This window comes from Micromys minutus, assembly GCF_963924665.1.
Source record: "Micromys minutus genome assembly, chromosome: 32".
NCBI classification, from domain to species: Eukaryota; Metazoa; Chordata; class Mammalia; order Rodentia; family Muridae; genus Micromys; species Micromys minutus.
Window position 1 is genome coordinate 24,104,765 of NC_137967.1, and position 14,088 is coordinate 24,118,852.

General features: G+C 37.3%; 1 protein-coding gene and 1 pseudogene across 2 annotated transcripts; both read right to left on the reverse strand.

Annotated features, from left to right (window-relative positions):
• Positions 1–812: 812 nt before the first annotated feature.
• On the reverse strand, positions 813–2,716 carry LOC308413682 (apolipoprotein L3-like; annotated as a pseudogene). The gene is made up of 3 exons: positions 2,492–2,716; positions 1,858–1,907; positions 813–1,660 (listed from the first exon to the last, which is right to left on the reverse strand). The product of its transcript is annotated as an apolipoprotein L3-like (transcript).
• Positions 2,717–7,770: 5,054 nt separating this feature from the next.
• On the reverse strand, positions 7,771–8,664 carry LOC308413766 (vomeronasal type-1 receptor 1-like; the record flags this gene model as incomplete). Its single annotated transcript, XM_080908811.1, has 1 exon — positions 7,771–8,664. One exon carries the CDS (start codon positions 8,662–8,664, stop codon positions 7,771–7,773), a length of 894 nt encoding a protein of 297 aa, XP_080764937.1.
• Between the last annotated feature and the right edge of the window lie 5,424 nt (positions 8,665–14,088).

Consider the following 14,088-nt stretch of genomic DNA (forward strand, 5'->3'; position numbering starts at 1 on the left):
AAAAAGATCAAGCACTATTACTGTGGGTGCCCATAGTACTGGTCAGCTGAAGCCCCATTAGAACTTTACACAACACACAGACTAGGAAGAACATAGAGGCTGCAGAAACAGCAAGCAGAGCAGTGTTTCATAAGAGCAAGAAGTCCTTAGGGCTCACTCCAAGGCACACCAATCATGATTTTGCTAACTGGTGGGTCCCATTCCATGATTTCTAAGGTCATTTGATGTTCCTCTTGTAGGGCCTGTACAGGTTTTCATGCCAGGGTTCAGTGCTCTGTGAACAGGAAACCAAGAATCTTCACACATGCTCTGTCTACATATTCTGCCCTTAGCTGACCAGATGATTGATGCTTACTTAGATTTGTTTTCCTGAGGATCTCACAACCGTTATCCCACTTGAGGTCTGCCTTGGAAATGGCACCTCTGTCACCCTGTACACAGTACTTTCTGGGTGGGTGATGAGAACAGTCATTTCCCTTGATTTTGTATTCATTCTTTCCTTCATTGTCTTGTGGACAGCGATAAAACAGGCCATGACCACACTTTGCCCAGTGATGAAGGAGGAGATGATCAACTTTATGAATCTATCTGCAGAGTTTTCAGGGTTCTTGAAAAAGCTTCTCCATTTATTCCTAGCATGGCTCTGCATGTGTCATAGAGCAAAGAATGGCATCAGGCAGAAGGGAGGTGTGAAGAGTCAGTGTGATTGTCCACATGGCTGAACTGCAAGGCAGGAGGGAATTTCCTGTGTTCATGGCTCTGCCCAGAACACTCCCTCCACAGTCCTCTGAACTACACTGAAGGGGAAGATGTCAGTGAATGAGGCTGACATGGACATAGAGGTTGAGCTTGTGCAGCTTCTGCTCCAGGACCTGAGACTGCTGCTACAACTCTGCAGCAGACTCAGCCGTTGCTCCATCATGCAAATGCTTTGAGTATCCAAAAAGGCTGGCCATATACATTAGGAGGAAAAGACCTGCAGTGGCTGCACACACGATCCAGGCTTTTTTGGTCGTTGCGAGAGGTAGGGACCTTCAAATGTTTCCTTTACTGTTCAGAGGCTTGGGGGTTATCTTACATGTGGTCATGAGATGCTTAGAATTAGTTGCTAAGCAAGGGTTGGCTTTGGTCAGTTTGATGGCTTGAATGTTATTGTCGATGATTTTTAGGTCCAGGAAGGAATTCATGGATAAGGAAACAAGTCTGGGAGTGCTCAGATCTATAACTTCTTTCATGCCCTTCATTGTGTCTTTGCTATTTGGCACCAGCTTGCTGGCTTCAGATTTAGCAGATGCCATACTTACGTTTTTTACAATGCTCATGGAAACATTAGTCACATCTGATGCTGCTCCTAGCCCTAAGCCAGTGGCTGACAGTGCCAGACTGACTCCTGCTGTCACAGGTGCCTAATACTGACTGAGGATTATCAGGAATCCAGACACAGCACTGCTGAAGCTGGTCACCACCTGTGCACCCTGTCACCTTGTCACCCAGGGCTTGGAGCTTCCTGATGATCTCCTCAAGCTCTGGTTTTACCTGAGGATAAGCATCTAAGAACCTTTCCCTGTATCACAGGTCATTTTAGAGTTCTTCTTCATCTTCTGTGTCAGTATCAGCTACAAACTCTCCAATAGTGTCTCTCAAGGCATCTTCCTTTTCCCTGGACACACCATTTTCTGATACAAATGACTGAAGGTTTCCTCTTCAGTCAGCATAAGCTGCAAGTCCTCTAGACTCTTGAATTCAGGAGTTAGTCAGCCACAGTCTCAATGAACCATTCTTTTTCTGGGGTGCACATGATTGCTGCTAGGTCTAGGTGTCAGACAGAAGACTTTACAGGTGTTCATTAAAGCTCACCAGGCATCCAGAAGTCTGTAGTCAAACTCTCCAAAAATAGTCAGCAGCAGCTGTAAATGGAAGTCCAAGGATCTACCTTTAGCTCAGTCCCACAAGAGAAACAGAAAATATAAGAGAAAGTTTTCTACTAAGATTTTGTTAAGCTTGTTTTCTGAGCTGGGAATCCTTTTGTTTTCTGAGCTGGAATCCTTGCTGTTCTCTGTTCCTGTTCTTCTTAGACTTAGTATTTTCCTTTTGTCCTTTTCTTTTTTTTTTCTTTTTTTTTTTTTTTTTTTTTTTTTTTTTTGGATGCTTTAGATGTTTTGGGTTAGGAGCTTTTATTGATTTCTATTTTCTTTGACAGTTTGTCAATATCTTCTATGGTCTCTTCTTCTATGCCTGAAGTTTTCTCTTCTATGTCTTATATTCTGCTGGTTAAGGTTGAATTTGTAGCTCCTGGTCTCCTTCCTAGGATTTCCATTTCCAGGGATACCTTCATTTTAGATTTCTTTATTGTTTCTACTTCTAAATGTTTTTGAAGAAAACAAGACTTTTTAAGACTTTTACCATTTTGTTTAATCACTTTATCAATTTAATTGTGTTTTCCTTTATTTTTCAAAGGAATTTTGGTTTCTTTTTCAGGCCTTCTACTTACTGTGTTATCCTGTATTTCTTTCAGTGAGTTATTTACATCCTCTTTATAGATCTCTATTATCTTCATGAGAGGGGATTTTAGGTCTTCCTCATGTTTTTGAGGTGTGTTGCAGCATCGAGGGCTTGCTGTGGAGGGAGAACTGGGTTCTGATGACACCAAAACACACTGGGTAATAGTGATTATGCTTTTGTGCCTCACCACCTGGTTATCCGACCTGGGTGTCATTGTATTGAGCCAGCCTCCTATGTGCTGCACTTGATCTCATGGGTGACCTTCAGACAGTAGGTTCCTGAGAGGGGCAGACATGCTGATATGCTCCATGGGAGGCACAGACTATAATCATGTGTGTGTGTATGTGTTAGTGTGTGTGTGTGTGTGTGTGTGTGTGTGTGTGTGTGTGTGCGTGTGTGTAAACCATCAAGTCATTTGCTACTGTTCATATTCTTATACATGTGTCAAGTTTTCCCTGATGTTTGGCTAGCCTACTAGAGACCAAAGTCTTACAGAAAGCTTCTTTTCTATGCCCAGAAGCCAGAATTCTCAATTAGGTTATGTTTGGGGTGCCCTGAACCCCTTCCTCTTGTGAGAATATTGACTGGCTTAATATTATTGGTGTTTTATGGAGGTGAGCACATTTGTTGGAAGTTCATGAGTGGCATACTTTTGCCATAGCATATAGATTTATTTTTCTCTAGTCATACTTCAGATATGACTTGTAATTTTTTATCCTATTTACCATATTAACGGAACCTTTAGTTTGGGGAATGATATAGATATGCCATTTGTGACTGGGCATGACAGAGTCACTCATTCTCTTCACTTTTTTCAGTGTGGGAACACCCTTCACTGCACATAGAAATCTAATTAGTTATTACTATTGTACTAATCTATAACTATAGATATAAATATTAGAGGATAGTTTGACAAGAGGTTCATTTAGCAAAATCCTGGCTTTTTTTATATTCATGGGTTCTATGAGGTCCCCACAGATTTCTTGATTTACAGCACCAGACTACTTGTAAAGCAGTAATTCTCAATCTGTGGGTCATGACCATTGGAGAGCATATATTTCCTCTGTTCTTGAAAATCCACAACCATAGTTCAGTTTTGTTGATACAATAGTAGTCCTGTTGCTGAGCAGTGTCTCTGTACTTCAGACCATCAGAAATGTGTGTATTCCAGTGGTCATAGACCACTACCTGATAATCATTACTAGAGAGCAAGCCCAAAATTAAACCAGGAAGTGGCTGGCTAGCCATATATCAAAGCTACCAATGTAGCAATGGAAATATGTTCCTAGGATGCTCGCTTTCATAATTCACATTAGTCACAGCTGCATAACATTGTTAATGACTTCTTTCAACATTCTGAATGCATCTCAGGAACTCTAGAATATACCCAGAAATGATGAAACATTTTTGTTAATATGATTATCATGACTCATGTACTATCTCCCAAAAGTATGGTATTTTCAGCAAAAAAAATATTGCTATAAATTTCTGGTTTGTAACAAAGTGTAATAGCAGTAATCTTATTGTTTGTGGGTCTTCAGATACTTAGATTAAATATTCAAGTAGAGGCGTCTCATACCTGACTTTTTAGTCAGCAATCTATCACATAAGCAATTATCTTTTGAGATAAGTCAAAAGATACAAATAAAGATATACAGAGGCCTTCCACATGGATTTTTCAATCATAATTACTGTTCATTATTTCTGCATCTCCACCCTTATAAATTGCTCAGGATTATGAAATGTCAAGCAGTTTACAAAAATTATTAAAATATATGATATGTAGGCTTCTAGATTGACAAATGTATATATAAATGTATGTGTATATAAGAGTGCAAACAGTGTAGGGTTGTGTATGTATGTACATATGTATGTATATTTTAGATGCTGTATTTGTATTTTCATATCAATAATGACAGATATGAATTTATCTCATCATAATCAGTTATTCGCTTTAAAGTGGAAAACCGATAACATTTTCACCTTAAAATATATGTTTTTAGTAAAATATTAATATTTATATAAACATTTTATGGGAGTTTTCTTTGCTTTTTATTGCACAAATAACTACAAAGCACTTCTATATTTCTCTAGAACAATTTTGTTGCCAAATTGAGATGAAGAAGCATGGTAGTTTATTTTATTAACAACTTTCTGGCACTAAGCTTCTCATATTCTGAGATATTCTAATATAATTAGGATGCTACTACATAGCAAAATGCTCCTTTATTTTCCACCTGGTCTTGTCATGATTCATTCTAGTCCATGTGCATTTTCATAGCTTCTCTCTTTTTCTGACCTCATGATGAAACCTCCTGGTCCATTCTCTTGATTGCTCAATATTTATTTGTCTGCTCTGTCTCTTATTCATTGGGTCCTTCAGACAAGGATCAGAATTTTTCCCTATTCTGTACTGCTGCCCATCCGTTTGTTGGTCAGGAATGTAGTGGTGAAGCAAAACAATCTTCACACAAAGTTAATGCAGGAGATGATCCAATAATAATGATAATTGTAAATTTATAGATTGTAACCTGCTTTCTTCACAAAGCCTTAGGTTCTGAATACAAAATGCACAAAAACTTCTCAATTTATTTTTCATTTTTAGTTTAGTAAAATGTTCATTCTCTTCTATTATTAAAATATATACAATAATAAGAACTATGAAAACTTACCAAACAAAAGCTACATCCTGTATGTTTGAGAGAGTCAGATTCCATGGACCTAGGATTACAGACAGTTATGAGCTGCCATTTGGGTACAGGGAATTGAACTTGGGTCCTTTGGGTGATTAGACAGTGCTTTTCACCACTGAATCAATCAGCCATATAGCCTGCATTTTTAAATTAATTTCATTCTATTACTTATTCTAAGACCAGTATTTATTTTTCATATTTTCCTTTTCTTGACTCACTAAAGAGCTATTATTTGGGAATGTATAAAAAACCATTATAATCATCAGGGTAAGAAATAACAGAATACCAAAAATTATAACTGTTAATAAGTCACTTCTACTTGCATCCTTTCTTTTTTTTTACTCTATCTGTAAAGCATATGAGATTGCATTATGCAGAGTCTATGAGCCACATTTTATTAAGTGTTATCATATTTGCTTAAGTCTTTTTAATTTTATTAATCTCTTACCTGATTAAAAGTTTGGTTTTACTTAGATTTCTTCTGTGTGTCCTGGGTCTCAGATCTCCTGTGGTGATTGGGTCACCCCTGTCTTCTTGTGCACAGAGAGAGGTGTTTCTGCTTTCCATGAGTTTGAAGTTGGCATCTCCCAAGGCTCACTTTTGTGGAGTTAAACCAGGAGTTGTGTTTCACTGGATTTCTGAATTAGGATGTACCCCTCAGCTATTGCTATATTTTCCTGGGATTTTTTTACATGTATGCTGAGCATAGGCTTCTCGGGGAAATTCAAGGATATTGCCGTGTCCCAGATATGGGTACGATATGTCACAGCTATGGGCAGGTGCTCAGGCCCTCACTTCATGTTGTCAGGGTTAGGAGTGTAGATGAACTTCCTCAGAGCTCCTAGCCAACCAAACATTTATGCCAAGTATTGACACACAACCCACATTGATATTTGCATATTCCATTTACTTAACTCTCTGCAATTCACTGTGGACAAATAAAAAAAAAAAAAAGAGACTGTGCTACCTAGTCCCGCTAACATTGGAACAGATATGCACATTAGTCTTCATGTGATTCTCTAACATTTGGAGTAGGGTTGTCTATGATTCTGTTCCCTGACAGTGGTTCTCCTCTCATTAACTGGACTGCCTGATTCGGCTTCAGTAGGAAAGGGTATGTTTAATCCTTCCAGGACTAGAAATTCCACAATGTAGTGGTATAAAATGAGAGGTTCTCTTTCTCTGAAGTTAAGCAGAGAACATGATTGAGGAGTGGATTTATAAGAGTGGAATTGGAGGAGAGGGAGGAGGGTGATATGACTCAGGACTTAAGGTGAACAGATTACTGAAAAGTGAAGTTCTCAACATTGCTTACTCTACCATTCTTCCTTGCCTTTCTCTGAAACTGCCTGTCATCAGGGAGTTCCTCAGGCTCTAAGTTTGTGTTTTGTGTCCCACAATTTGTGCATCAACTATTAATATAATTAGATAATCACATGGGAGATTTTTTTATGCCCCGTTTTGCTCCCAAATATGAGTTATTTTCTATAACTGATCTAGACAATTTAGCTCTTGAATTAAGAAATACGCTATTCTTATAAAAAAGCTGCATGAACTAAGCTGGGTAATTCTGAGATATTCTAACCTGATTACATAGCCAATTGCCTGCTTCTATATCATTTTGTTTTCTCCTGTTTCACTCTAGATTTTGTGTTTCCTTATAATTCCTCTTTAACCACAACTTCATTGCCAATTCTCCTAGTCCACATACATGGCCACTCTGCTACTTTTCTCTTCCCTATGTCTTTTTTCTTGGGATTCAAAAAGTGGGAATAAAAGCCCTGTCCTTTTCTCTTCTACTGCACAGCTACTGTTTGATTATCACTACGTAAACTAATGAGAAGTAATGGAAAATAATCTTTGTACAGAACAGATAGAGAAAGTACTCCGGTAATCTCAACAATGCCAACATCTGGATTGCAAATATATATCTGCTCACACCAATCTGCATCTGAATATACAGAGAATAAAAAATACCAACATTATTATAGTTAAAATGTTATGTAAGTGAGTCAATTTGAGAACAAAGACCTGTAGTTCTTATATGTCATTTTCAATATCAATGTGATTCTGTTTCAGAGAGGTTCAATTGACTACAGAGAACCCACTTTGGGTTTAGGTGATATTATTTATTAGGCTGATGTAGAGTCATAAAAATGGATCCGAAAAAAACAGAACTGAGCACAGAAACTTACATCTCATCTTCCAGACTGTGAACTCAATGATATTGTATATCCTATGCTCCTCTTTTTGAGAATTCATCTTCTCCACTAATTCTATTTTACCATAGTGAACAAAAACTTTTGACAGTGTGGTGAAAGAACCCTTTCTGTCTTTGAGTTGTCTTTTTTATGTACTTTTTCTTTTTCAAGGTACAAGAGAAGTAAATAATGCATCTACAAAAGTCCTGTCCTTCCACAAAACAAGTACTAATTATTCCATATAATAAAGTAATCTGTTAAATGAGACTTGATGATTTCAAATTGCAGTATTTGCATTGTACAAAACTATATGACTATATATATATATATATAACAAGAAAGGTGACTAGGGCTTATGTAATACTTAGAGGAATTTACCTCTTCCCTATACACGGTAAAAACTGGCTAACATTGGACTTTATATTGTTAATGAGAACAAAGGGGCAAACTATAGGAAAGCATATTTCTATCAATATAAATATATTTATTGCCCATGGCACTCGATATTTGGAGAAGGTCCTAATGAGAGCCACAAAGAAAAAGAATGAGTAAGAGATGACAAATATGCAGAGAAGGATGAGGATAATCTGTGTAGCTCTGTCTTCAGGGGAGGCTTTCAGAAAGTGTTGAGCACTGTGGATATGTTTGACTAGATGCTTGTGTCTGTAGAGGATACGCACCATGGAGACACTTGAGCAGGCCATGAGACACAGACATATCAAATCAGAGAAGCAAAGTAAGAAGATATTCAGCATAGTTCCCACATTGTCAGAAGTGTACAATGAGCAGTATGCATAGCTCAACCTGTTAGTCACATTTTCCTTGTCAGTGGGACCTGACACTCTTGCTGCAATCCAGATATTTAGAAGCAAGTGGAGAAGCCAACTAACTGAGCAGGAAGGATCAATGCAATTGGTGGCTCTGTATTTCAGCTTTGTCCATCTGGAATTGCTGGGTCTTATTACGACTGATTGGAAACAACTCAATATACATATTGCAGATAAGGACATCCCCCTTGTTATTGTTGAAATATACATTATCAATTTACATTCAATATCAGTCAGAAATATTTTAAATCCAAAATATGACATTGTTCGTGGAATGCCTCTTAAGATGATAGTCAAGTAATTGGCAATAGTCAAGTGCTCTATAATCAGATCTTTGGGCATTAAATGTTTGCCAGTGAGCATCAAAATGATGTAATAAAATAGTATTGAGGAATTACCTAAGATTCCCATTGTAATCTGGCAGAAGAGAAAAATTCCCATTGCAAAGTTTTCAACAGGAAATATCATTCCTATTAAAAAAATTTTAAAAATTATTATGGTCTACAGACCTTGGATATAAATTCTGTGTTTGCATTACTACATAAAAGTAGGTTAAATACAACTTAGCTTACCATATTTTATTCATAGAGCAGTAAATAAAATGTCTTAGTATGTTGGGGAAAGGAAATGTAGTGTAGGCTGTATAGTCAAGTAAAAGTTGTAGAAGCTATAAAAAATAGTACTAGTTTCCTACAACATACTGAAAAAGTCACATGCAATTGTCATATCTCTGAAAATCCTACATGTTGTGTCATCAACTTTTGTCTATCTTAATTACAAATGGCACAAAGTTATCTTAAGATGTGAGCAGAAACAAAGACACCTAGGAAATAACCAGAGTAAGAGGGTAAGAGAAGAGTCAAGCATTCCATCCTAATGTCCTGCTGAATGTCAGCAGTTCTAGAATGAATCTCTGGAAAACAAAATCACTTCTTTCTTGAATGGTGCTTGTGACCCAGTGATCTGACCTGTTCCTCGATGGCTTTGTGTACAATGAGTAACCACCTGCTGAAGAATATATGTTCATCTCTTTACTGTCTACACACCCACACCTACACACACACACACACACACACACACACACACACAAACACACACACACACACAAACAGCTAAATTATTTTAGGGCTGAAATGCAAAAACTCTCACAGCAAAGTGTTAGAAATTCAAGATGCACTTAAAGGCAACAATACTAATACTCAGGAAAGGAACCAAGAACTAAAATCTGAAATTTGATGACATCTAAAGTTTGCTATCCATTAAAGATAAACGCCAGTCAAGTAAAGACTTAACCTACTAAATAGGAGAAAAACATTGACATCTGTACCTCAGTTACAAACTTAACATCTAGAATGTATAAAGGAAAATAATGGTTAAACAGTCCTTTAAAAGCTGAAAAGTAACATACAAAATGAGATTGAAATAGTGGTACCAAGATTGAGAACATGCCAGAAACAGAGAGGAGAAGAAAAAGCTAAGTGAAATAAAGGAAAGAAGAAAATGAAGATATAAGTGAAAGAGAGAGCCACAGCAGCAGCTAATGGGAAGAACAGGGTTCACAAGGTTTAGTGAGGACTGGAGACAGAAAACTCTGCCCCTGATTGAAAACAGCTACAACTTCCTCCGAGGCAATTCAGGTGCCCACTTCCTAAACTATACCAGAGCTTCGTTTTTTAAATCTATGTCTGGATAGTTTTATTTCCTCCTGATCTGATTTTCCATCTTAGCCTCAATCCTTCCCTTTATTCAGCAGAGCTGTTGAAAGAAATTTTTAATATACATTTTAATTATAATACAATTAAGAGAATCACTTGGAAAGAATATGAGATGTTTCCTGGAGCACAAGTGTGGCTTCTTCAAACTCTGCTTTCTAATGTCTTTAGGTCTTACAACACTTAGGCTCTGACCACTCACCTCAGTGCAGTATTACACCATTATGGTAGCTGTAGCCATGAGAGGTCTCTGGCCAGACACTATGCCTCAATTAAAGGATCAGAATCTCCTGGTATTCTATCCCAGTGGATTAGTAATTTTTCATTCAACTCTGGAAACAGATGACATCATTCCCATAAGAATCTCAATTCAGTGTAAATATCTTGGTCTACAGTCACTGTCAGAAAACAAAACAAAATGACATGCAAATTGTGTGACCAACTCCAAAAAGTAATTAGGAATCGGAATGAGAACATTTCTTAAAATCCTTGGAGCACAAAGTGTATGTAAGAATGGGATGCTGAGAAATAGGTGTTCATTAGTGAAACAATAAAATACAAAAAGTATAACTGAGATGAATAGTCCCTGAGCCCATTTCCCTACCACTCAGCCCATCAGATAGTTTTAACATCTGAAGAGTGTTTTGTTTCAAAGACACTCAGGATAATGTTTACCTGGCAGGGCTATTACCATATCAGAGAGGATGCTAACTTCTGTAAACTCACAGAATTGCATGTACCTCCTCCAGAATTCTAGCTTTTCTCAGCACTTTCTACCCAATTCCACTAAACTGTAGACCCTAATTTTTGCATCCCTGCCACCAGGACCTCTCCGGTATAAAATCAATACAGTTTTATGTTTTTCATGGCTTTTTTAGGGCCCTTGATTCTTCTCAGTGTTGTTCTTCTATGGGTGCTTCTCGTGGAATTTTGGATTTTGGTCTGCTTGTTTAGTTTAGTTTGTTTTTATTTCATTGTTTCATTTCTTTGACCCTCTTTCCTCTGTCTTTTCTTTTATTGATATTAATTTTTTTTCTCATTTTTAGGGAGGTAATTACATATTTGTGGGTACATATACATACACATATGTATATATGTAACAATAATATAGGAAAAGGGGCTATTAATTTGAAGGGATAGGAGAGAGACTAGGAGGGGCTGTGGGGAGGAAAGGGGGCTGTGATACAGTTCTATTTTAACTACAATATATTCTTTTTTATTGAACTTCACACAGTCTGTGAGTTGTTTCTGGGGTGTTCAGAGCTTTCTAGGGTTAGTATCCAATTATCAGTGACTGCATATTATGTCTGTTCTTTTGTGACTGGGTTATCTCACTCAGGATGATATTCTCTAGATGCATTCATTTTCTTAAGAATTTCATTAAGTCATTGTTTCTAATAGCTGAGTAGTACTCCATTGTGTAAATGTACCACAATTTTTGTATCCATTCATCTACTGAAGGACATCTGGGTTCTTTTCAGCTTCTGACTATTATAAATAGAGCTACAATAAACATTGTGGTGCATGTATCTTAGGTGTGTGTTGGAGGGTCTCTGGGGTAAATGCCCAGAAGTGGATTAAATGGGTCTTCAGGTAGTACTATGTCCATTTTCCTAAGGAACTGCCAGACTGATTTCCAGAGTGGTTGTATCAGTTAACAACCCCACCAGCACTGGAGAAGTGTTCCTTTTTCTACACATCCTCGCCAGCATTTGTTGTCATCAGAGTTTTGGATCTTGGCCAATCTGACTAGTGTGAGGTGGAATCTCAAGTTTGTTTTGATTTGCATTTCCCTGATGGGGAAGGATGTTGAGCACTTCCTTAGATGTCTCTCAGCCATTCGATATTCCTCAATTGAGAACTTTTTGTTTCAGTCTGTACCCCATTTGTTAAAAGGGTTGTATAATTGTCTGGTGTTTAGCCTTTTGAGTTCCTTGTATACCTTGGATATTAGGCCTCTGTTTGATGTAGGGTTGGTAAAGATCTATTACCACTCTGTAGGCTGCCATTTTGTTTTCTTGACAGTGTCCTTAGCCATGCAGAAACTTTGCAATCTCATTAAGTTCCATTTGTCAATCTTTGAGCTTAGAGCTCGAGCTATTGGTGTTCAGGAAATTTTCTCCTGTGCCTATGAGTTCTAAGGTTGTCCCTACTTTCTAATCTAATAGTTTCAGTGTGCCTGGTTTAATGTGGAGATTTTTGATCCACTTACACTTGAGCTTTCTACAAGGAGATAAGAAAGGGTCTATTTTCATTCTTTTGCATGCTGAGTGCCTGTTGGACCAACACCATTTGTTGAATAGGCTGTCCTTTTTCCACTGAATGTTTTCAGCTCCTTTGTCAAAAATCAGGTGACCATATATGTGAGGGCTCATTTCTGGATCTTCTATTCTATTCCATTGATCCACAGGCCTATTTCTGTACCAGTACCATGCAGTTTTCAGCACAATTGCCTTATAATATAACTTGAGGTCAGGGATAGTGATTCCCACAGATGTTTTATTGTTGTTGAGGATGGATTTCACTATTCTAGGTCCTTTGTTATTTTGAGGTAAAATTGCACATTTTATTTCCAACTCAGTGAAGAACTAGGTTGGAATTTTGATGGGGATTGCATTGAATCTGTAGATTGCTTTTGGTAGGATGGCCATTTTTAAAATGTTGATCCTTCCTATCCATGAGCATGGGAGATCTTTCCATTTTCTGAGATCTTCCTAGATTTTCTTCTTTAGAGGTTTGAAGTTCTTGTCATACAGGTACTTCCCTTCCTTAGTTAGAGTCACACTAAGGTATTTCATAGATTTTGTGACTATTGTGAAGGATATCTTTACCATAATTTCTTTCTCCACAAGTTTGTCCTTTGAATATAGGAAGGCTACTGATTTGTTTGAGTTAATTTTATATCGGGCCAATTTTGCTGAACTTGTTTATCAGCTGTAGGAATTCTCTGGTGGAAGTTGTGGGGTCGCTTAAGTAAACTATCATGTCACCTGCAAAGAGTGATGTTTTTACTTCTTCCTTTCCAATTTGTATCCCTTTGATTTTCTTTTGCTGTCTAATTGCTCTGGCCAGGAGTTCCAGTACTATTTTGAATAGGTAGGGAGAGAGTGGGCAGCCTTGTCGAGTCTCTGATTTTAGTGGGATTGCTTCAGGTTTCCCACCTTTAAGTTTGATGTTGGCTATTGGTTTGCTGTATATTGCTTTTATTATGTTTAGGTATGGACCTTGGATTCCTGTTCTTTTCAAGACTTTTAACATGAAGGGGTGTTGAATTTTGTAAAATGCTCTCTCAGCATCTAGTGAGATGACCATGTGGTATTTTCTTTGAGTTTATATATAGGGTGGATTATATAGATGGATTTCCTTATATTAAACCATCCCTGCATCCCAGGGATGAAGACTACTTGGTCATGGTGCATGATCGTTTTGATGTGTCTTGGAATTGGTTTGCAAGTATTTTGTTCAGTATTTTTGCATCAATGTTTATAAGTGAAATTGGTCTAAAGTTCTCTATTCTAAGGGTCTAAAGGGTTTTTGTGTGTTTTAGGAATGAGGGTTATTATAGCCTCAAAAAATGAATTAGGTAGTGTTCCATCAGATTCTATTTTGTGGAATAATTTGGAGAGTATTGGTATTATGTCGTCAATAAATGTCTGATAAAACTCTAAACTGAACCCATCTGGAGCTGGGCTTTATTATTATTATTATTTTTTTTTTGGTTGGGAGGCTTTTGATGACTGTATTAGGTAGTGTTCCATCAGATTCTATTTTGTGGAATAATTTGGAGAGTATTGGTATTATGTCGTCAATAAATGTCTGATAAAACTCTAAACTGAACCCATCTGGAGCTGGGCTTTATTATTATTATTTTTTTTTTTTTTTGGTTGGGAGGCTTTTGATGACTGTTTCTATTTCTTTATGTGTTATGGGATTATTTGGATGGATTACCTGGTCCTGGTTTAACTTTGGTATCTTGTATCTGTCTAGGAATTCATCCATTTCCTCCAGATTTACCAGCTTTGTTCAGCATAGGCTTTGGTAGTAGGATCTGATGGTTTTTTGAATTTCCTTAGTTTCAGTCTTTATTTCTCCACTTTCCTTTCTGATTTTGTTAATTTGGATACTCTCTCTTTTCACTCTAGTTAGTCTGGCT